At 42.8% G+C, this 24,739-nt stretch overlaps 1 protein-coding gene across 1 annotated transcript; it reads left to right on the top strand.

Annotated features, from left to right (window-relative positions):
- The first annotated feature begins 15,894 nt into the window (after positions 1-15,894).
- LOC124007720 (growth-regulated alpha protein-like) lies at positions 15,895-21,413 on the top strand. Its single transcript, XM_046318445.1, has 4 exons — positions 15,895-16,092; positions 16,465-16,591; positions 18,760-18,843; positions 20,962-21,413. Exons 1-4 carry the CDS (start codon positions 16,029-16,031, stop codon positions 21,014-21,016), a joined length of 330 nt encoding a protein of 109 aa, XP_046174401.1. The 5' UTR covers positions 15,895-16,028; the 3' UTR covers positions 21,017-21,413.
- Positions 21,414-24,739: the final 3,326 nt, after the last annotated feature.

Below are 24,739 nucleotides of genomic sequence, written 5' to 3'. Positions count from 1 at the left end.
GATTGAAAGACAAATCAAAGTGTGAGTTTATGGATGTTTTATTGCACAGGCTATTTTATGAAGTCAGAATGATGTTATTATTTGGAGTGATGGTTGCTGATAATGGACCTCTGTAAGCCTATGTAGATATTCCATTCAAAATCATCCATTTCCAGCTACAATAGTCATTTACAACATTAACAATGTCTACACTGTACTGTCTACACTGTGCTTTTCTTTCAAAAACAAAGACATTTCTAAGTGACCACAAACTTCTGAATGGTGGAGTACATATATTTATCATTTTTATTTCATTTGATAAAAATGCTGGGCAGGTCCAGTTATTTTGGCTACCATGGTTATTCACCCATAGGATGACAATGCCCCCCATCACAGGGCACGACTGGTCACTGAACGGTTTGATGAGCATGAAAACGATGTAAACCATATGCCCTGGCCGTCTCAGTCACTAGATCTCAACTCATTTGAACACTTATGGGAGATTCTGGAGCGGCGCCTGAGACAGTGTTTTCACCACCATCAACAAAACACCAAATGATGGAATTTCTTGTGTAATAACGATGTTTCATCCCTCCAATAGAGTTCCAGACACTTGTATAATTTATCTCAAGGCGCGTTGAAGCTGTTCTGGCTCGCAGTGGCCCAACGCCCCATTAAGAGAAAACTATATTGTTGTTTCCTTTATTTTGTCAGTTACCTGTATTTTCCTCTAAATACATATGGTTTGAAGCTTCACAGGGTAGGGTACAGTATCGATTCTTCCATAAATAGTACACTCTCTATTCAGAAGAAAATGTATGCTTCCATAAAGCTTAACAGAGTACACTCTCTATTCTGACCAAAATGTATTCTTCCATGAAAGTTAAGAGTACACTCTCTATTCTGACCAAAATGTATTATTCCATGAAAGTTAACAGAGTACACTCTCTATTCTGACCAAAATGTATTCTTCCATGAAGCTTAAGAGTCCACTCTCTATTCTGACCAAAATATATTCTTCCATAAACCTAAACAGAGTACACTCTCTATTCTGAAGAAAATGTATTCTTCCATAAAGCTTAACAGAGTACAGGATCTATTCAGCCATAAATATAGTCTGCCATGAAGCTTATGGATTCTAACATGTATCTCAGAGGGTTAATCAGCACACCTTCTCTCCTACAGAAATCAACAGCGTCAGAATCAACGTTCCATTGAGACTCTCTCCCCACATACCACCACTAGCACTTGATCACTCTTTGTCTGGCACTGGAGGCTGTGCCAACCTGCAACCCCTCTGCTGGCTTATCTTTGAAGTGGGGTTGGCCCCAGTCAAGTCTTGAATGGGTGACCGTAACCAGAACAAGTGGTGTTGGAGTGTCAGTAGGGGGCACTGTTTCCTCTGCTCCAAAGATATGTCAATCAATGAGTCGGCACAGTGATGGGGACACTGACCTAGAAAGTGGCTGTCCTTTTAATGTGTTTATTATATGTAGGTATTTATATTTTATATTTATACAGTATAGACCTGAAGGAATAATGTAATAGTATTGTTGATATAAAACCTGTATTTGATGTATTTATAGTCATGTATTCTTTTTTCAAATAAAGCAAACATTTATGGGACATAGATTACTTGTTTTCTCAACAATCTGCTCAAAAACTAGTTGTATGTGTACTTAATAAAAAAAAATGATATATACATATCACACCTTGAGCAGTGCTCTATGGCTGTACTGTTGGTCAAGCTCATTTAATTAAACTTATAATTAATTATAACAGCATACCTGTTTTTCCAAGTCTGTCTCTGCGCCATATTATAACATATCATCAGCTTTCATACCCTATATGCCATGTTCTACTAGACTGTACCATATCATATATACACTGACTGTACAAAACATTAGGAACACATTCTTAATGTTGAGTTGGACCGCCTTTTGTCCTCATAACATACTCAATTCATCAGGGGCATGGACTCTACAAGGTTTCCAAAACTTTTCACAGGAATGCTGGCCCATGTTGACTCCAGTGGTTTCCACAGTTGTTTCAAGTTGGCTGGATGTCCTTTAGGTGGTGGACCATTCTTGATACACATTGCAAAATGGTGAGCATGAAAATCCCAGCAGCGTTGCAGTTCTTGACACACTCAAAATGGTGCGCCTGGCAAATGCTACCATAACCCGTTCAAAGGCACATAAATATTTGTCTTACCCATTCACCCTCTGAATGGCACACACACAAAATCCATGTCTCAATTGTCTCAACCCTTAAAAATCTGTCTCCTCCCCTTCATCTACACTGAAGTGGATTTAAGGGATCTTAGCTTTCACAGGGATTCACCTGGGAAGTCTATGTCATGGAAAGAGCAGGTGTTCTTAATGTGTTATACACTCAGTGTATATACCATACTACCATATCATACTATAACCCACACCACCATATCTATCATATCTCATCTTATACCAAGATGGTATAAGTCAGACGTCCTTGGTCCTAGTCTTGTCGTGTCCCGTGTATATATATATTTACATCTTTCTTTACGTTTTATATATTTTCTTTTCCAAAAACTCAACTTCAAAACACTCTCCTGCAACCCACCTCACCAATTTATTAAAAAATATATATTATTTAACTCAAATCTGAAATCCACAAAAGAAGCTAGCCATAAGCTAGCCAGTTTACTGGCTAACGTTAGTATTCAGCTAACCACGGTTTGTGGTCATCAGCCTTTAGCTCGAAAAGCTATCGCCAGTTTTGTACAACGCAACTCAGACCAGAACATACCGGACCTATTTTTCTCTCCATATCCCCAGATTTCAAGCTCTGGCCATTTACACCTGGATCTCGCAGCTAGCTAACTGCTATCCGTGTGACTATTGGCTTACCTCGATCCCGGAGCAAACATCAATTATTCCGGAGCTAGCCAGCTGAAGAGTTTCATCAGCCAATCCTGGGCTACAATCACCTATCCGGACCCGTTTTACTGCTGATGCAGAGCCCCACCGGGCCTTCACGACTGCACTACCGACGTTATCTACCCGAAGGAGTTACTGACCCCTCCGTCGTGACGTTACCTGAAAGCCCATCTGCGGCCCGCTGCTATCTGAATAGGTCTATCAGACAATTTATCTTGGGTCACTATAACTATATCTATTTTGCCAATTGGATTGGTCCCCTCTACCACACGGAACCCATTGATCTACCGACAGAAACACACGAGGTGGCTAAAAACAGACCTCCATCCTATGCTAGCTTGCTACCGATGGCCCAGCTAGGTTTCTGAATCGCCGTTACCCCACAACATTTTCCGACAAGATAGAACTGCCAAAGGGGGCGGATTTGCAATCTACTGCAGAGATAGCCTGCAGAGTTCTGTCTTACTATCCAGCTCTGTGCCCAAACAAACAAAAAATCCACATCTCCAGAAACAAGTCTCTTACCATTGCCGCTTGCTATAGACCACCGTCTGCCCCCAGCTGCGCCCTGGACACCACATACGAATTGATTGCCCCCAATCTATCTTTAGAGCTCATGCAGCTAGGCAACCTAAACTGGAACATGCTTAACACCCCAGCCACCCTACAATCTAAGCTTGATGCCCTCAATCTCACACAAATTATCAATGAACCTACCAGGTACCACCCCAAAGCCTTAAACATGGGCACCCTCATAGATATCATCCTAACCAACTTGCCCTCTAAATACTGCTGTTTTCAACCAAGATCTCAGCGATCACTGCCTCATTGCCTGCATCCGTAATGGGTCAGCGGTCAAACGACCTCCACTCATCACTGTCAAACGCTCCCTGAAACACTTCAGCGAGCAGGCCTTTCTAATTGACCTGGCCGGGGTATCCTGGTTATTAAAAAAAAAGCCTTCCTCACCATCTTAAATAAGCATGCCCCATTCAAGAAATATAGAACCAGGAACAGATATAGCCCTTGGTTGTCTCCAGACCTGACTGCCCTTAACCAACACAAAAATATCCTATGGTGTTCTGCATTAGCATCGATCAGCCCCCGTGATATTTCAGAGAAGCTAGAAACCAATATACACAGGCAGTTAGAAAAGCCAAGGCTAGCTTTTTCAAGCAGAAATTTGCATCCTGCAACATAAACTCCAAAAAGTTCTGGGACACTGTAAAGTCCATGGAGAATAATAACACCTCCTCCCAGCTACTCACTGCCCTTAGGATAGGAAACACTGTCACCACCGATAAATCCACTATAATTGAGAATTTCAATAAGCATTTTTCTACTGCTGGTCATGCTTTCCACCTGGCTACCCCGGTCAACAGCACTGCACCCCACACAACAACTCGCCAAAGATTTCCCCATAACTCCCTCTCCCGAATCCAGTCAACTGATGTTCTGAAAGAGCTGCAAAAATCACCCGGGCTAGACAATCTGGACCCTTTCTTTCTAAGATTATCTGCCGAAATTATTGCAACCCCTATTTCTAGCCTGTTCAACCTCTCTTTTGTGTCGTCTGAGATTCCCAAAGATTGGAACGCAGCTGCAGTCATTCCCCTCTTCAAAGGGGGGGACACTCTTGACCCAAACTGCTACAGACCTACAGTGGGGCAAAAAAAGTATATAGTCAGCCACCAATTGTGCAAGTTCTCCCACTTAAAAAGATGAAAGAGGCCAGGATTTGTCATCATAGGTACACTTCAACTATGACAGACAAAATGAGAAAAAGAAATCCAGAAAATCACATCGTAGGATTTTTAATGAATTTATTTGCAAATTATGGTGGAAAATAAGTATTTGCTCAATAACAAAAGTTTATCTCAATACTTTGTTATGTAACCTTTGTTGGCAATGACAGAGGTCAATAGTTTTCTGTAAGTCTTCACAAGGTTTTCACACACTGTTGCTAGTATTTTGGCCCATTACTCCATGCAGATCTCCTCTAGAGCAGTGATGTTTTGGGGCTGTTGCTGGGCAACATGGACTTTCAACTCGCTCCAAAGATTTTCTATGGGGTTGAGATCTGGAGACTGGCTAGGCCACTCCAGGACCTTGAAATGCTTCTTACGAAGCCACTCCTTCATTGCCCGGGCGGTGTGTTTGGGATCATTGTCATGCTGAAAGACCCAGCCATGTTTCATCTTCAATGCCCTTGCTGATGAAAGGAGGTTTTCACTCAAAATCTCACGATACATGGCCCCATTCATTCTTTCCTTTACACGGATCAGTCGTCCTGGTCCCTTTGCAGAAAAAGCATGATGTTTCCACCCCCATGCTTCACAGTAGGTATGGTGTTATTTGAATGCAACTCAGCATTCTTTGTCCTCCAAACAAGACGAGTTGAGTTTTTACCAAAAAGTTATATTTTGGTTTCATCTGACCATATGACATTCTCCCAATCTTCTTCTGGATCATCCAAATGCTCTCTAGCAAACTTCAGACGGGCCTGGACATGTACTGGCTCTATCTCTACTTTGCACATTCTTCCACTGCAAATCTACTATTCCAGTGTTTTACTTGCTATATTGTATTTACTTCGCCACCATGGCCTTTTTTGCCCTTACATCTCTTATCTCACCTCATTTGCTCACATTTCATATAGACTTATTTTTCTACTGTATTATTGACTGTATGTTTGTTTTACTCCATGTGTAACTCTGTGTTGTTGTATGTGTTGAACTGCTTTGCTTTATCTTGGCCAGGTCGCAATTGTAAATGAGAACTTGTTCTCAAATAAAAAATATATAAAAAAATATCATACTATATACAGTGCATTTGGAAAGTATTCTGACCCCTTCACTTTTTCCACATTTTGTTACGTTACAACCTTATTATAAAATGGATTAAATATTTTTTTTCATCATCAATTTACGCACAATACCCCGTAATGACAAAAGTGAAAAGAGCTTTTTACACGTTTTTGCAAATTTATAGAATATAAAAAAACTAAAAAAAAACAGAAATATATTATTTACATAAGTATTCAGACCTTTTGCTATGATACTCAAAATTGAGCTCAGGTGCATCCTGTTTCCAATGATCATACTTGAGATATTTCTACAACTTGATTGGAGTCCACCTGTGGTAAAATCAATTGGACATGATTTGGAAATGCACACATAAGATCCCACAGTTGACAGTGCATGTCATAGCAAAAACCAAGTCATGGTTTGGCACAGAGAGATCTTTGATGAAAACCTTATCCATATTGCTCAAGACCTAAGACTGTGGCGAAGGTTCACCTTCCAACAGAACAATGACCCTAAGAACACAGCCAAGACAATGCAGGAATGGTTTCGTGACAATTCTCTTAATGTCCATGTGCAGCCCAGCCAGAGACCGGAAATTAACCCGATCAAACATCTCTGGAGAGACCTGAAAATAGCAGTACAGTGTCACACCCCAGTGTCACACCCCATTCAACCTGACAGAGCTTGAGAGAATCTGCAGAGAATGGGAGAAACTCCCCAAATACAGGTGTGCCAAGCATGTAGCGTCATACCCAAGAAGACTTGAGGCTGTAATCTCTGCTTCAACCAGATTAATTTGTAGTTTTGCTCGTCTTGCTTACCAGATGTCTGAGTGAAGAGACGACAGTGTTGTTGCAAGGTTACTCTGCATCAGCAGCCTAATTGGTGAGACAAGTGTTTCTTTATTCTGTTCCTGAGGACCCAAATGGGTGCACATCTTAGTTTTTGAAGCTAGCACTAAAAACTAATCAAAGCTTTGATGATGATTTGATTAGTGGAATCAGGTAAGTAATGCTAGTAGTGCTGAGATGAAGGTAGACTTTAGGTGGAGTCAGAGGGGCTTAACAGGCATGATACACTAGCACAGGATGCCATGTGGTGAAATACCGCTTCCCATTAATTTCAATGGAAGGAAAGCAGTGAGAAGAGGAGAGGGCAGGGGACCTTTGGGTGGTGCAAAGGTGGTGTGGAAGGCAGTGAAACATACACTTTTCCTAACTTTATGCAAATCACCAGCAGCGACGACCAATCATATCGAGTGGTTCCCATGACAAATTTGACACTATGCGACTCAAGGCTGGAGACTTTCATTAACAAAGATGGCTGACAAAAATACTAGGATGGAAGCAAATGTAAGTGATTATAATGTCATAACGAATCATGCAAAAAATGTACATTTGACAGGAATATGTTAGTTAATGTAGAGACAAACAATTATGCATATTTTTTTATCATGATAATTAATGAAAATCACAATTTAGCAAGCTAGCTGACTAGCTAACATTACTCAGCTAGCTGGCTAGATTTATGGGTGTTGTGACATGAGTATGACATTGTCATTCTGGTTGTTTAATGTTTTAGAGACTCTTGAAACAACCAGCACACCAGGCTGTCATCTTCTGAAATAGTGGATGTAAAGAATCTAGCTAGCTAAAGCATTTACTGCAAATTGAATGTGCAATTTTGTAAGCTTGCCTTGCTGATATTTGCCATGCAATGCAGATAGATGAAATAACGTAGCTAACTGTGTTCTTGCTTATTGTGCAGTGGAAGATAAAAAATACCTGTATGCCTATGGATGTGTAGCTAGCTATCTAGCCGATCTGTGTGGACCCAAACGTTTGTTATACATATTAGTTCAGAACCTAGCTATTGACCTCAGCTATCATAGCCAATTGTATCAACTTCAAAACAGGCTGAATGACATTAATGGAGCCTATGGATTGAGTAGAATATAATATAACTGTCATGTTTGTTGTAAGGATCGGACCAAGGCGCAGTAGTGAGTAGAGTTCCACATCATTTTAATAAATCGAAACTCACTGAACAAAACAACAAACCAAAACTAAACGTGAAGCTACTGATGTGCACTAAGGCAAACTATACATAGACAAGATCCCACAACACAAATGAGGAAAATGGCTACGTAAATATGATCCCCAATCAGAGACAATGATAAACAGCTGTCTCTGATTGGGAACCATATCAGGCCAACATAGACATACAAAAACTTCTAGACATACAAAAACCATAGACATACACAAACTAGAGTACCCACCCTAGTCACACCCTGACCTAACCAAAATATATAGAAAACAGAGATATCTAAGGTCTGGGTGTGACAATAACTCTGTGCCAAGCATGAAAGTCATATATACATGTTGTTATTGCTATGCATGAGATCCCCACATTGTAGCCTGTAGCTTTAATATATTCACTGATCATGTACTCTACCTTGGCAAATAAAGGTGTGTGGAGTAAAGGTGGTCTTGAGTTTTTTTTACCTCTGGTTGCACATGTGACATGCTGGTAGAAATGAGATAAAACACATTTAAGTTTGCCTGTATTAAAGTCCCCAGCTACTAGGAGCGCCGCTTCTGGATGAGCATTTTCTTGTTTGCTTATGGCCTTATACAGCTGATTGAGTGCAGTCTAGCACAGACTGGAATATGTTCCGGGATTCATCCAATGGCATTGAGGAGTATACCACCTCAGTCATCGTGTTCATCAATAAGTGCATCGACGACGTCGTCCCCACTGTGACCGTACATACATATCCCAACTCGAAGCCATGGATTAAAGGCAACATCCGCATCGAGCTAAAATCTAGTACTGCCGCTTTCAAGGAGCGGGAGAATAATCCAAAAGCTTATAAGAAATCCCTCTATGCCCTCAGACGAACCATCACACAAGCAAAGTGTCATTACAGGATTAAGATTGAATCCTATTACACCAGCTCTACACTAGTCAGATGTGGCAGGGCTTTAAAACTATTATGGACTACAAAGGGAAACCCAGTCGTGAACTGCCTAGTGACACGAGCCTACCAACGAGCTAAATGCCTTTTATGCTCGCTTCAGGGCAAGCAACACTGAAGCATGCATGAGAACATCCGCTGTTCTGAACGAGAGTGTGATTAACGCTCTGTCATACTATCCAGGTCTGTTCCCAAACAATTTGAGCTTCTACTTTAAAAATCCACCTTTCCAGAAACGAGTCTCTCACCATTGCCGCTTGTTATAGACCCCCTTCAGCCCTCAGCTGTGCCCTAGACACCATATGTGAATTGATTGCTCCCCATCTGTCTTCAGAGTTCTTACTGTTAGGTGACCTAAACTGGGATATGCTTAAAACCTCTTCTGGATCGGACCCTTTCTAAAATTTTAGCCTGAAATGACATACCCAAATCTAACTTCCTGTAACTCAGGCAAGGATATGCATATGCTTGGTACCATTTGAAAAGAAACACTTTGAAGCTAGCGGAAATGTGAAAGGAATGTAGGAGAATATAAAACAATATATCTGGTAAAAGATAATACAAAGATAAAAACAACCGTTATTTTGTATATTTTTTGTCCATCATGTATTATTCCAGCCCAGCTGCAATTTAGATTTTGGCACCTAGATGGCAGCAGTGTATGTGTAACATTTTAGACTGATCCAATGAACGATTGCATTTATGTTCAAAATGTTGCATCAAGACTGCCCAAATCTGCCTAATGGCTTTATTAATAACTATTCATGTTCAAATCTGTGTACTCTCCTCAAACAATTGCATTCTATTATTTCACTGTAATAGCTACTGTAAATTGGACAGTGCAGTTAGATTAACACGAATTGAAGCTTTCTGCCAATATCAGATATGTCTATATCTTGGGAAATGTTCTTGTTACTTACAAGAATACATCACAATACATCAGCACAAATCAGAATGAGCAGCAGTACCGGGGGACTCCGTGACACCAATGGTGACTTTAAAACAGTTGCAGAATTTAAAGGCTATGATAGGAGAAAACTGAAGATGAATCAGCAACATTTTAGTTACTACACAATACTAACCGAATTCACAAGTGGAAACAAGAAAGCCTGTACAGAATACATATATTCCAAACATGTCCTGTTTGCAACAAAACACAAAAATTATTCTCGGGACTGAGGGGCAGCTCGGGACTGAGGGACAGCTCGGGACTGAGGCAGCTCGGGACTGAGGGGAAGCTCGGGGCTGAGGGGCAGCTCGGGACTGAGGGGCAGCTCAGGACTGAGGGGCAGCTCGGGACTGAGGGGCAGCCCGGAACTGAGGGGCAGCCCGGAACTGAGGGGCAGCCCGGAACTGAGGGGAAGCCCAATACTGAGAGAAAGCCCAGTACTGAGAGGAAGCCCAGTACTGAGAGGAAGCCCAGTACTGAGATGAAGCTCAGGCAGGTAGTAGTCTCTGGTAGATCCTGGCTGGCTGGCGGATCTGGAAGATTCTGGTTGACTAGCAGATCTGGAAGAGACTGGTTGACTGGCAGATCTGGAAGAGACTGGTTGACTGGCAGATCTGGAAGAGACTGGTTGACTGGCAGATCTGGAAGAATCTGGTTGACTGGCAGATCTAGAAGATCATGGCTGACTGGCGGATCTAGCTGGTCTATGCAGACTGACAGCTCCTTGCAGACTGATAGCTCTGGCCGCTCCATGCAGACTGACAGCTCTTTGCAGACTGACAGCTCTGGCTGCTTCATGCAGACTGACAGCTCTGGCTGCTTCGAACAGACTGACAGCTTTGACTGCTCCATGCAGACTAACAGCTCTGGCTGCGTCATGCAGACTGACAGCTCTGACTGCTCCATGCAGGCTGACAGCACCCTGCAGACTGACAGCTCTTTACAGACTGACAGCTCTGGCTGCTTCATGCAGACTGACAGCACCTTGCAGACTGACAGCTCAGGCTGCTCCGAACAGGCAGGAGGCTCCGGCAGCGCTGTAGAGGAGGAAGGCTCTGATAGCGCTGAACAGGCGGGAGACTCCGACAGCGCAGGAGGGAAGGAAGGCTCTGGCTGTGCTGAACAGGCGGGAGACTCCGACAGCGCAGGAGGGAAGGAAGGCTCTGGCTGTGCTGAACAGGCGAGGCGCACAGAAGGCCTGGTGCGTGGTGCTGGAACTGGTGCTACAGGATCGAGGACACGCACAGGAAGCTTGGTGCGGGGAGCTGCTACCAGAGGACTGGTGTGTGGAGGTGGCTCTGGATAGACCGGACCGTGCAGGCGCACTGGAGCTCTTGAGCACCGAGCCTGCCCAAGCTTACCTGGCTCGATGCCCACTCTAGCCCGGCCAATACGAAGGACTGGTATAAACCGCACCGGGCTATGCACCTGCACTGGAAACACTGTGCGCTCCATAGCATAACACGGTGTCTGCCCGGTCTCTCTAGCCCACCGGTGAGCACAGGGAGTTTGTGCAGGTCTCCTACCTGGCATAGCCATACTCCCTTTAAGTCCCCCCCCCCAATATTTTTTTGGGGCTGCTTTTCGGGCTTCCAACCGCGTCGCCGTGCTGCCTCCTCATACCAGCGCCTCTCCGCTTTAGCCGCCTCTATTTATTCCTTGGGACGGCGATATTCTCCCGGCTGCACCCAGGGTCCTTTTCCGTCTAATATCATCTCCCAAGACCAGAAATACTTATATTGCTGCTCCTCACAATTAACAGAGAGAGTACGTCTGACTCCTGACTCAGCCACTCTCTCTCTGCGCCCTCCCCCAATAAATATTTGGGGGTTACTTTCGGTTTTCGCTCTGCGCCGCCGTGTTTTTCTTTTTGACTCCATTCGCCTATAGCCCTCTTCGCACTGCTCCAGCGAATCCCAGGCGGGCTCCTGTACTCTCTCTGGGTTGGCCGCCCACCTGTCTATTTCTTCCCACGTCGTATACTCCATGCCTCTGCTGTCTATAACGTCTTCCCTTTGCTGCTGCCTGTTAACACGCTGCTCGGTCCGAGTGTGGTGGGTGATTCTGTAATGTCGTTCTTCGTTTGTCGAAAGAGAGTCGGACCGAAATGCAGCGTGGTAGTTACTCATGACTTTATTTGGAAAAAGCGACACATGAAATAACTATTACAAAATACAAAACAACAAACGGAACGTGAAACCTATTACAGCCTATCTGGTGAAACTTCACAGAGACAGGAACAATCACCCACGAAAACAAAGCGAAACTAGGCTACCTAAATACGGTTCCCAATCAGAGACAACAAGAATCACCTGACTCTGATTGAGAACTGCCTCAGGCAGCCAAGCCTATACAACACCCCTAATCAGCCGCGATCCCAAATACTACAAACCCCAATACAAAAATACAATAACATAAACCCATGTCACACCCTGGCCTGACCAAATATATAACGAAAACACAAAATACAATGACCAAGGCGTGACACACACATATTCAAGCATGGTGGTGGCTGCATCATGTTATGGTTATGCTTGTCATTGTCAAGGTCTAGGGAGTGTTTAAGGATAAAAATAAACAGAATAGAGCTAAACACGGGCAAAATCCTAAATAAAACAAGTTTGTTTCCCCTTTCAGCAGGACAATAACCTAAAACACAAGGCCAAATATACACAGGAATTGCTTATCCAAGATGACATTGAATGTTCCTGACTTGAATCAGCTTGAAAATCTATGGCAAGACTTGAAAATAGCTGTCTAGCAATGATCAACAACCAACTTGACAAAGCTTGAATAATTTAAAAAAATTAATGTAAAAAGTCAAGGGGTGTGTCACGGCTGTTGAAAGGAGAGGGCCAAGGTGCAGCGTGGTTAACGTACATTTTCCTTTTAGTAATCAAAATGACGCCGGACAAAACAGTAAACACTACAAAAACAAACTGTGAAGCTCAAAGGCTATGTGCCCTAAATAAAGTCAACCTCCCACAAAGATAGGAGGGAAAAAGGGCAACCTAAGTATGGTTCCCAATCAGAGACAACGATAGACAGCTGTCCCTGATTGAGAACCATACCTGGCCAAAACATAGAAATACAAAATCATAGATGACAAAACATAGAATGCCCACCCCAAATCACACCCTGACCAAACCAAATAGAGACATTAAAAGGCTCTCTAAGGGTCAGGGTGTGATAGTACACCCCCCCAAAGGTGGGGACTCCGGCCGCAAAACCTGAACCTATAGAGGTCTGGGTGGGTATCTATCCACGGCGGCGGCTCAGGTGGCTCACCCCTCCACCTCTGGCTCACCCCGCTTTGGTGACTCGTCTGGTGTGGGTGACCTCGCCGCCGCCCCCGGACTGGGGACACTCTCTGCGGGCCCCGGACTGGGCACCCTCGTTGTGGGCCCCGGACTGGGCACCCTCATTGCTGCAGGCCCCGGGCTGGGCACCTTCATTGCTGCGGGCCCCGGAATGGGCACCCTCATTGTGGGGCCCGGACTGGGCACCCTCGTTGCTGCGGGCCATGGACTGGGCACCCTCGTTGCTGCGGGCCCCGGACTGGGCACCCTCATTGCTGCGGGCCCCGGACTGGGCACCCTCGTTTTTGGGGCCCGGACTGGGCACCCTCGTTGCTGAGGGCCCCGGACTGGGCACCCTCGTTGCTGCGGGCCCCGGACTGGAGGAGCACGGGGAGTTGGCTCAGGTCTCCAACCTGACTCTGCCACACTCCCCGTGTAACCCCCTGAAAAAAATATTTTTTGGGGCTGCCGTGTTCCCTCATAACTTCGCCTCTCAGCTTTAGCTGCTTCCAGTTCCTTCTGTGGACTGATACTTCCCACCAGGATATCTTCCCATTTCCAAGAAAGGAGGGAAAAAGGGCTACCTAAGTATGGTTCCCAATCAGAGACAACGATAGACAGCTGTCCCTGATTGAGAACCATACCCGGCCAAAACATAGAAATACAAAATCATACATAACAAAAGATAGAAGGCCCTCCCCAAATCACACCGTGACAAAACCAAATAGAGATATTAAAAGGCTCTCTAAGGTCAGGGCGTGGCAGGGTGTGAATACTTTCTGACGGCTAATCGCATTAGCCTAAGTTAGCTCAAGGTACGCCTGAAGATACCATGGTGATCTGTACAAACAATAGTATGCAAGTATAAACACCATGGGACCACGCAGCCATCATACCGCTCAGGAAGGAGATGCGTTCTTTCTCCTAGAGGTGAACGTACTGTGGTGCGAAAAGTGCAAATCAGTCCCAGAACAACAGCAAATGACCTTGTGAAGATGCTGGGGTCAAGGGTCGATGTGCAGCAGTTGGGACGGAGTCAGGTGCAGGACACAGAGGATGAGTAATAATGGACTTTACTCAAATACGACAACAAAATAATGTCCATGCAGGGTAAACAATCTAGCTCACAAAATGTAGCGACAGCATAACACAGAACAAACATGCACAAAACCATGAGGGGAACCAGGAGGTTAAATAAGGAACATAATTATGGGAATGGAAACCAGGTGTGTACAATGAAGACAAAATAAATGGAAAATGAAAAGTGGATCGGTGGCGGCGTGGAAACCGGTGACGTCGACTGCCGAATGTCGCCCGAACAAGGAGAGGGACCAACTTCGGCGGAAGTCGTGACAGCTGGAGAAAACAGGTACAAAAGTATCTATATCCACAGTAAAACGAGTCCTATGTCGACATAACCTGAAAGACCGCTCAGCAAGGAAGAAGCCACTGCTCCAAAACCGCCATAAAAAAGCCATACTACAGTTTGCAACTGCACATGGGGACAAAGATCATACTTCTTGGAGAAATGTCATTTGGTCTGATGAAACAAAAATAGAACTGTTTGGCCATAATGACCATTGTTATGTTTGGAGGAGAAGGGGGAAGCTTGCAAGCCAAAGAACACCATCCCAACCGTGAAGCACGGGGTTGGCAGCAACATGTTGTGGGAGTGATTTGCTGCACGAGGGGCTGGTGCACTTCACAAAATAGATGGCATCATGAGGGAGGGAAAATTACGTGGATATATTGAGGCAACGTCTCAAGACATCAGTTAGGAAGTTAAAACTTGGTCGCAAATGGGTCTTTCAAATGGACAATGACCCCAAGCATACTACCAAAGTTGTGGGAAAATGGCTTAAGGACGACAAAGTCAAGGTATCAGGTACAAAGCCCTGATCTCAATCCTATAGAACATTTGTGGGCAGAACTGAAAAAGCGTGTGTGAGCAAGGAGGCCTATAAACCTGACTCAGTTACACCAGCTCTGTCAGGAGGAATGGGCCAAAATTCACCCAACTTATTGTGGGAAGCTTATGGAAGGCTACTCTCTACTATTATTTTTCAGATTTTAAAAAAGTGGTGATCCTAACTGACCCAAGACAGGGAATTTTTACTAGGTTTAAATGTCAGGAATTGTGAAAACTGAGTTTAAATGTATTTGGCTAAGGTGTATGTAATCTTCCATCTTCAACTCTATATTCGACTGTATATGTGTTTACATGAAAATTTACAATACCTTCAATTTTGGCTTTCGAGCGGAAATCGCTCAGTTCTGGCTCAAGTATAAGACGCATCTCAATAAACATCAACCTGTCAGTAAAACAGCAATGCCAACACTAAGCTAAAGAGACAAACAAACCCAATCTGACAGTTAGATCCATTTGTAGTGTTGCTTGCCTCACTTGCCAGAGGATGTCTGAGTGAAGAGATTTTATGGTTGCTGATTTCAGGGTCACAATGGTTTGACCAACATGATCGCACAACGAACGCTCACATCAGTCGAAAATCACAGCCAGAGAAAATATATTTTTTTTAATCATATTTTCCCTGACAAGCTGGTCTCTACTTCAGACAAGCCCTTCAACTTGACTCAGAGAAATGTTCCTGCAATGTTTTCCAGGACACGAGACGAACCATGGAAAGCTACTGAAGTGGGCACAAAGTATATACTTCATTGGCGGGGAAGTTTCAGGTTACGTCCAAAATGGCACACTATTCCACACTAAATGAAAATTCCACTCTCTGTATTCTGAAAGGCACTAAGTGCACTACTTTTGACCAGGGTCCATCAGAGAAAAAGCAGCCACCCACTTATATCTGTCTATGGAGAGAGAGAGAGAGAGAGAGAGAGAGAGAGAGAGAGAGAGAGAGAGAGAGAGAGAGAGAGAGAGAGAGAGAGAGAGAGACAGAGAGAGAGAGAGAAGAGACAGATACAGGGACAGAGAGAGAGAGAGAGAGAAGCAGCAGCTCTCTCTTCTATTTGCTAAAACACATGATTACCAGAAAAACCAGGGCACCCACATCCGACAACAGAATCATCATTGGAGACCCATAGTACAGCAGCCTCCCACAGTGCTGCATGTAAAAGGATATCACCATGAACACTGCAAACATAACCATTGTTCTGCTCACCCTCCTGGCAATCTTCTCAGCAACTGAAGGTAAATAATCATCCATTTATCACTTAATATTGTATACGTAATTAACAATTCATTACTGCTATTTTACTATTTTTATACTAGTGCATGATAGTTTATTACTTTGTTGAATTTATAACCTGGTTACTTTCATTTGAAGTTTTCGCAACTGACTCTTTACATGACAGTGTTCTTATGTATGTGTTATTATCATGTGTATACAGTGTAATAACTATTGTAACTACTACTCATTATTACACTGTATATACAGCAGTAACCCTTAACCTAACTCTAACTTTTGATATCATCATACATCATTCAAGATAAAAAAAAAGTGAAATCTAAATAAGAAATGTAAGACAAACCCATTGTGCTTTCCACCCTACCTCTCTATAGGGAAAAGACAGCCACGGGTTCTACACTGCCTTTGCCCCAACGTGCAGACTGGTCGTATTCCGTTCAGGAATCTGAAGAGAGTGCTGCATCTCCCTCCTCGTCCGCACTGCTCAAAGACTGAAGTCATGTGAATAACTCCCTCAACTTATAAATCAACATAATTGAACATTTATAATCAATAATGTGTTTGATTATTAATCGTTTTTTTTCTCAGAATAAGTAAAAAGTACAAAATACATTTTTTAAAGTTTTGGAGTCAGTCCCTCAGCTATGGAACGTCGTTTGGATCGTTGCGTGTCAAAAAAGACAAGTCAAATAACACTATTCGACATGTCAAATAAGCTTGTTGACCAATCAGGACACATCACATAATCATTTAAAGCATTCATATTTTTTTACGTAGTTATTATACATTGATTACACTAGCACTCGTATTTCATATATCACAACGATTCATTGATACGTATGCTATGATGCTGGTATAGTTGTCTCGCGCACCTACAGTGCTGGTCATTTAAAAAAGAAAGCTAGCTCGCTCATGGATGCAAACAATGTTCTTCCCCAAAAACATAGCAAAACGACATAATCTGTTTCAGTAGGTATAGTTAGCTAGCTAACTATATAGCTAGGTGTCATCATCTAAAATAACTAAATTCATAAGACAGTTCTTATTTGATTAATGGTGGTCGGACCATCTATGTGAAGCTAGCCACAATAAGGATTAGCTACAATGTTGACTTTGTGGTTTGCCTACAAACTAAAGGTTTGTCACTGACAGTGATGCAAATGAAAACAAATAGTAGAATTATGCCATTATTGAGTAGATCCTGATAAATGAGGTTGGAATGTTGTTCAATAAAATCAACAAAAGACAATAATTTGTTAATTTAACAAAAATCTGTTGAAATAACACTGGATGTATTATACTTTAGAATTGCATTAGGGGCATACTTATTTCACTGTACAGCCTTACCTATGGATTGTGGATCAATGACATGGGTTATCAGTCTACTCAGTGACACCCAGAGAACATTAGCGTCATAGCTCTTATTACGGGACTCTGAAACAACTGAATTCAGCCACATTTATTGTCAACCCATGTGTATTGAACACTATTCCCAAGTAAAAACCATACTGTGTGGATGTTTTGGAGTCTGATAACTCTGAGGAGGAAGTTGGGAAAAAATATCTTGGGTAGAATGATATCCCATTTCATTGATCCCCAATCCTTAGGTAAAGCTGTACAGTGCAAAATGAATGTCAATACACACAATAGGCTGACTGGGGAGGGGATTTCACACAGTCACAGTCCCGCGACAAGAGGTACAATGCTAGTATTTGTATAAACCCTTCCCAGATGTGTTCTGTGGGTGTCACTGAGACGGATACCCCATTTCATTGCTTCACATTCGAACCTTTTCAACATTATCTACTCTAAATATGGCAAGATTCCAACAATTAACTTTTATTTTGAAGGCATTCAAAATTCCATTACTGTTCCTAATCCTTATTGCAGATAGCTTCATAACACATACCACAGTCCGGTCGAACGTCATTAGCCAGATGAAGCTAGCTGGCTGCTTATAAAGTTGGGCAACAGGGTTAAGTAGCTGGCTAGCTATTTATTTTCATTAACTGAAGTTCAATTTCAATAGGCGAACAACAAGTGGCAATCTAGCTAATACTTACTCAAAAGGATTCCTAAATCATTGCTAAGAATAATGAAAATGACTGCAGTTGTAGGCTGGTTGTGTGGTGCTAGCTAGGTACCAAGCTAAAGCTAGGTAGCTAAGCTACCTTAGGAATTGCGGTCGAACAAATAGTTAATGCTTTATTACCAACGCGGTATTGTAAACACATAGTTTGTGGCCGGTGTTTGCTTGTTTGCAGACCTTTTTTGTACAGCTTTGACAGTGCTACTGGTAGTAGTGGTGCCGCTTGGCAAATTCAGAACACACAACATTCCATAATATAACTGATATTTGAGTGTCAAATTAAAAGCTTATTTAACAGGTCAAATAGTGTTATTCGACACATCAAAAAAGTGTTATTTGATGGGGAATTTTTTGACACGCAGGGACCCAAACAGTGTTCCATACTCAACAGATAAATCAACACATTGATAGTTGACCATCAGGTTAACTAAGTGTTGAAAACATGAAAAGTAACTTACAATTTTAAAAAAGGTGGAGGTTTAAGAATTTGCTCACAGGAACACAGAACAAAGGTACTGGTGCATTCCTTACCTTGAAAGAAGTCTCTGGAGTACAAACAATCTCCCTTTAATTATTTTAGTATCACACTCAAAAATGGACGTCAACTCTGCCTGGACCCAAATGACCGCCCGGTGAAGATTCTGGTGGCGAGATCAACCAAAAGGTAATAGATAGCAATCCAAACAAACTTCTGCTATTGCCTTTTCTTAGCGAGATCATTCATTTGTCCCAGATCTGTTTGTTTTTATGCCAAGAAAGCAAAACAGCACAAACTGATCTGGGACAAGGCTAGACAGATCATGGTTAATGATCAACATTTAAGAGAGACAGTCTACTTCATGAGTGTCAAACATACGGCCGGCAGGATTGTTTTTCTCAAATGTTTTTGTTTTTGTAGCTTGTTTGAGCAGGTTAGTGTTTTTTTGTCATGAATCTTGTTCTGGAGGCAGCTCTGCAGAGGCCACTGGGCACACACTGGTTGAATCAACGTTGTTTCCATGTCATTTCAATGAAATTGCGTTGAACGAACGTGGAATAGATGTTGAATTGACATCTGTGCCCATCTAGTGGGAGGTCACTAGATGGCATAGCCACAACGTCATTAAATCTGATGTTAATCCTTACCTTAACCCTAAATTTAAATTAAGACTAAAATCAACAAAAAAACGTAATGCATTTTACAACTGTTAGGTTCTGAACAAAGAGAGTAAATACTCAAATGCATATATTTATAACCTTCTAATAGGCACGGTCAACTCCTTACATGTCTAGACAGCCAATACATCTCTGAACTTAACCCCTCTAGGGTCAACATCCAGTGAGATTGCAGAGCGCCAAATTCAAATACAGAAATACTCGTGAAAAAATTCAGAAAACAAAACATATTTTACATAGGTTTAAAGATTAACTTCTTGTGAATCCAACCAAGGTGTCAGATTTTTAAAATGCTTTACAGAGAAAGCATACCTTGCGATTATTTGAGAACATAGCCCAGCAGACAAATCATTACAAACAGTAACCAGCCAAGTTGAAGAGTTACACAAGTCAGAAATAGAGATAAAAATGTATCCCTTACCTTTGATGATCTTCATATGGTGGCACTCAGAAGACATTAATTTACTCAATACATTTTCCTTTTGTTCGATAAAGTCTCTTTATATTCAAAAACCTGTTTTGTTTGCGCGTTTTCTTCAGTCATCCACAGGCTCAAACGCAGTCAAAACAGGCAGACAAAAAAATCCAAATTGTATCTGTAAAGTTCATAGAAACATGTCAAACAATGTTTATATTCAATCCTCCGGTTGTTTTTAGATGATCTATAATAAATGATTTATGATATTTCAACCGGACAATAACGTCGTCAATATAAAAGGTAAACAAGAAAGCCACTCTCTCGGGATTGCGCATGAAAAAGCTCTGTGACAAGGTACGGTCCACTCATTCAGACAGGTCTTACTCCCTCATTTATCAGAATACAAGCCTGAAACCATTTTTAAAGACTGTTGACATCTAGTGGAAGGCGGCTTAGGAACTGAAATTTGAGTCCTAAGTCAATGGATACTGTAATGGCATTGAATAGAAAACTACAAAACCCCAAAAACACTTCTTCCTGAATGGATTCTTCTCAGGTTTTCGCCCGCAAAATCAGTTCTGTTATACTTACAGACACTATTTTAACGGTTTTGGAAACTTTAGAGTGTTTCCTATCCAAATCTACCAGTTATATGCATATCATCTCTTCTGGGCCCGAGTAGCAGGCCGTTTAATTTGGGCAGGCCTTTCATCCAAAATTCCGAATGCTACCTCCTACCCTAGAGAAGTTCATTTGTTCCTCTCACTGGTGTAGTCATAGCCCTGCCGTATGCTAGAACCTTTGTGGGCGTGGAAGTGTGTGAGATAGGACTATAGTAGGAGAGTCGTAGGGGTGGGCCCCTCTCCCAGAGGTTTCTTCTCACTTTATCTGTCAACTTGACCTCGAGATGGATTCCTCGCTCCTCCCTAGTTCCGCAGCTGGCATCCCTTATCAAGAGACTATCGCCCTTCACCTCCCTCCTTAGAAACATGGAACAGAATCCAAATCCCTATCAACCCTTCATTGACCCCAACAAATACATTCCTTATACATGTAAAGTAATCAATATGTTCTAGTATGGTAACATGAATAGGTATATTTCAAGCTAGAATCCAACACAAAGACAATTTTCACTTTGCAGCTGGCCTATCTTAGGGGAAATCGTTCAGTTCTGCCTAGTTTGACTTGTCTGTCTTTTCTCTTTCCCAGAATGCAGGAAAGTAAACATTCTAAAGAGGTTGGAAGCACTACTCATACCCCGTAACACTTGTTAACAAAATGGTGAACGTGATTCAACAACCTGTGTCTTGGACTGCCGGCCCAGCGCTCCCTTCTGATACAATTCATTGCATTGTAGGGGATGTATGGGCATTTTGCTCTGCGAAAGCTTTCACTAGACAACTTGCTTCTTATGAGCGGAAGTGTACAATGTAGCACATTTTATATCTATTGCTTGTTTTTATTATATGTTTATTACATATGTTATAATACACATATGTTTATTATATGTTTACCTGTGAAGGACCCAGGAAGGGTCAGAGGGATGAGTCCTTAGAAGAGAGCTGCATACAGTAGGTAAATGAAAAGAGTTCCTTATAAGAGGACTTTTAGACCTTAGATCAAAGTGTTTGTCCATGTTATATTTATGCTTTCACTTCATTTCCAAGCAAGCAAATAAAAGCAACATATTCATATGTGTTGACTGTATTGGTATATTTATGCTATTTCTATTTAACCTTTATTTAACCAGTAAAAACCTGTTGAGACACAGTCTCTTTTTCAAGTTAGACCTGGTCAAGAAAGCAAGCAATCAACACAACATTACAAAATGTAAAACATATAACACAAACAGCACACCAGCACCACACTTATATAATGTTACATTTTCAGTGAAACCTTTGGAGTCCAGAATATAAGCTCCATACTAAAGATAATGGCAGTGTAGTGTAGTCTCAAATGGAACCGTATTACATTTATAGTGCACTACACAAACAATGATTGGCTAAAAACAGGTCAATGATGGTATTCCGCTGTGGCCTGCTCGCTCCGGGCGTAGATCTATATCTTTGGTCTTTTCTCCGTGCCTCTTCTTTTTTGGGGTTCTTGGTTCTGGTCTGATTCTGGAGCGGGAAAAGTGTATAGGAGGAAGGGAGATGGATGGGGGTGGAGGAAGATATGTCCATCGGGCTGGTGCTGGAGGGGGAGCGATGTGGCGGCAAGGCTGGACAATGGAGGCTGGAAAACGGAACAAAGGTCCCGGGGATCGAACCCACTACCCTGGCGTTACAAGCGCCATGCTCTACCAACTGAGCTACAGAAGGACCTACTAATTTTGTACATAATGTTGCTGCTACTGTTTCTAATGAACGAAAATAACTTCTGGACATCAGAACAGCGATTACTCAACTCGAACTGGAAGAATAATTTTTCATTAACAAGTCCGACACAAAGGATATACTGCTTTCTCAGGTACAGGCCCAAATCCCCGTAATTTGCGTGAAGAAAATATGGAAAAAAAGGGGGTGGAGGTCAGACTACCTTCTGAGAATTCGTAGGTGAGTGAGTAAACTCCCACTGCCATCCGTTCTATTGGCCAATGTGCAATCATTGGAAAATAAAATGGATGACCTACAATCAAGATTATACTTCCAACAGGACATTAAAAATGAATATCCTATGTTTCACAGAGTCGTGGCTGAACGACGACATCCTTCTACGCTGGCTCAGACGCTTGTAGGATGTGGCAAGGCTTGAAAACTATTACGAACTACAAAGGGAAACACAGCCGCAAGCTGTTGTTGTTGTGAGCCTACCAGATGAGCTAAATGCCTTTTATGCTCACTTCGAGACAAGCAACGGTGAAGCATGCATGAGAGCACCAGCTGTTCTGGACTGTGTGATAATGCTCTCGGAAGGCGATGTGAGCAAGTCCTTTAAACAGGTCAACATTCACAAACCCCTGGGGTCAGATGGATTACCAGGATGTGTACTCAAAGCATGCAAAGACCAACTGGCAAGTGTCTTCACTGACATTTTCAACCTCTCCCTGACCGAATCTGTAATACCTACATGTTTCAAGCAGACCACCATAGTCCAAGTTCCCAAGGAAGTGAAAGTAACCTGCCTAAATGATTACCACCCGTAGCAGTCACGTCGGTAGCCATGAAGTGCTTTGAAAGGCTGGTCATGGCTCACATCAACAGCATCCTCCCTGATACCCTAGACCCAATCCAATCCACATACCGCCCCAACAGATCCACAATCTCACTCCACACTGCCCTTTCCCATCTGATCAAAAGGAACACCTATGTGAGAATGCTGTTCATTGACTACAGCTCAGCGTTCAACACCATAGTGCCCACAAAACCAATCACTAAGCTAAGGACCCTGGGACTAAACACCTCCCTCTGCAACTGGATCCTCGACTTCCTGACGGGCCACCCCCGTCAGGAAGCAACAACATGTCTGCTACGCTGATCCTCAACACTGGGGCCCCTCAGGGGTATGTGCTTAGTCCCCTCCTGTATTCCCTGTTCACCCACGACTGCGTAACCAAACACGACTCCAACACCATCATTAAGTTTCCTGACAGCACAACAGTGGTAGGCCTAATCAGCGACAACGATGAGACAGCCTATCGGCAGGAGGTCAGAGACCTGGCCATGTGGTGCTAGGACAACAACCTCTCTCTCAATGTGAGCAAGACAAAGGATCTGATCGTGGACGACAGGAAAAGGCAGGCCGAACAGGCCCCCATTATCATCGACGGGGCTGTAGTGCAGCCGGTCGAGAGTTTCAAGTTCCTTGGTGTCCACATCACCAACAAACTATCATGGTCCAAACACATCAAGTCAGTATTGAAGTGGGCACAACAACACCTCTTCCCCCTCAGGAGACGGAACAGATTGGGCATGGATCCTCAGATCCTCAAAAAGTTCTACAGCTGCACAATCGAGAGCATGGTTTCATCACCGCCTGCTTTTGTAACTGCTCGGCATCTGACCGTAAGGCGCTACAGAGTGTAGTGCGTACGGCCAAGTACATCACTGGGGCCAAGTATCCTGCCATCCAGGACCTATATACTAGGTGGTGTCAGAGGAATGCCCTAAAAAATTGTCAAAGACTCAAGTCACCCAAGTCATAGACTGTTTTCTCAAGTCATAGAATGTTTTCTACCGCACGGCAAGCGGTCCTGGAGCACCAAGTCTAGGACCAAAAGTCTCCTTAACAGCTTCTACCCCCAAGCTGTAAGACTGCTGAACATTTAAACAAATTATTTACAGTAACCCCCCCCCCCCCCCCCCCCACCGCCATTTGTTTTTTACACTTGTGCTACTCGTTGTTTATAATCGATGCATAGTCACTTCACCTCTACCTACATGTACAAATTACCTCGACTAACCTGTACTCCTGCACATTGACTCGGTACCTCTACCCCCTGTATATACCCTCATTATTGTTATTTTATTGTGTAACTTTGTAATATTTTTTACTTTAGTTTATTTAGTTTATTTATTTACTTCTTAACTCTTTCTTGAACTGCACTGTTGGGTTAAGGGCTTGTAAATGTGCATTTCACGGCAAGGTCTACACATGTTGTATTCAGCACGTCACAAATCAAATTTGATTGGATTTGATGAACAGGAACGACATACCTCTGATCTGACCAGCTGGGTCATATCTCATTTACCCAGGACCAATAACCCAGCACAATAGGCAGGGTTGTGGAGTAACGGATTACAAAAAAATATATATATATATATAATACATTACGTTACCAGCTAAAATATTGTAATCAGATTACAGATACTTTTGAAAAACAAGATGATGACGTTGATGATAAGTCAGAGACCACTATGATGACACACAAACTGTGTTTGATGGATCGCAGGAAAAGAGCAGGAATAGGCTTTTGCAGGCTACAGTCCAAGCTATGTCTTCCAATGGTGCGACTGCTGTCGGTATCCAAATATTATCCAACTTGAAT

This window comes from Oncorhynchus gorbuscha, linkage group LG21, assembly GCF_021184085.1.
Source record: "Oncorhynchus gorbuscha isolate QuinsamMale2020 ecotype Even-year linkage group LG21, OgorEven_v1.0, whole genome shotgun sequence".
Classification (NCBI taxonomy): domain Eukaryota; kingdom Metazoa; phylum Chordata; class Actinopteri; order Salmoniformes; family Salmonidae; genus Oncorhynchus; species Oncorhynchus gorbuscha.
This window is presented reverse-complemented; position numbering and strand designations above follow the sequence as displayed.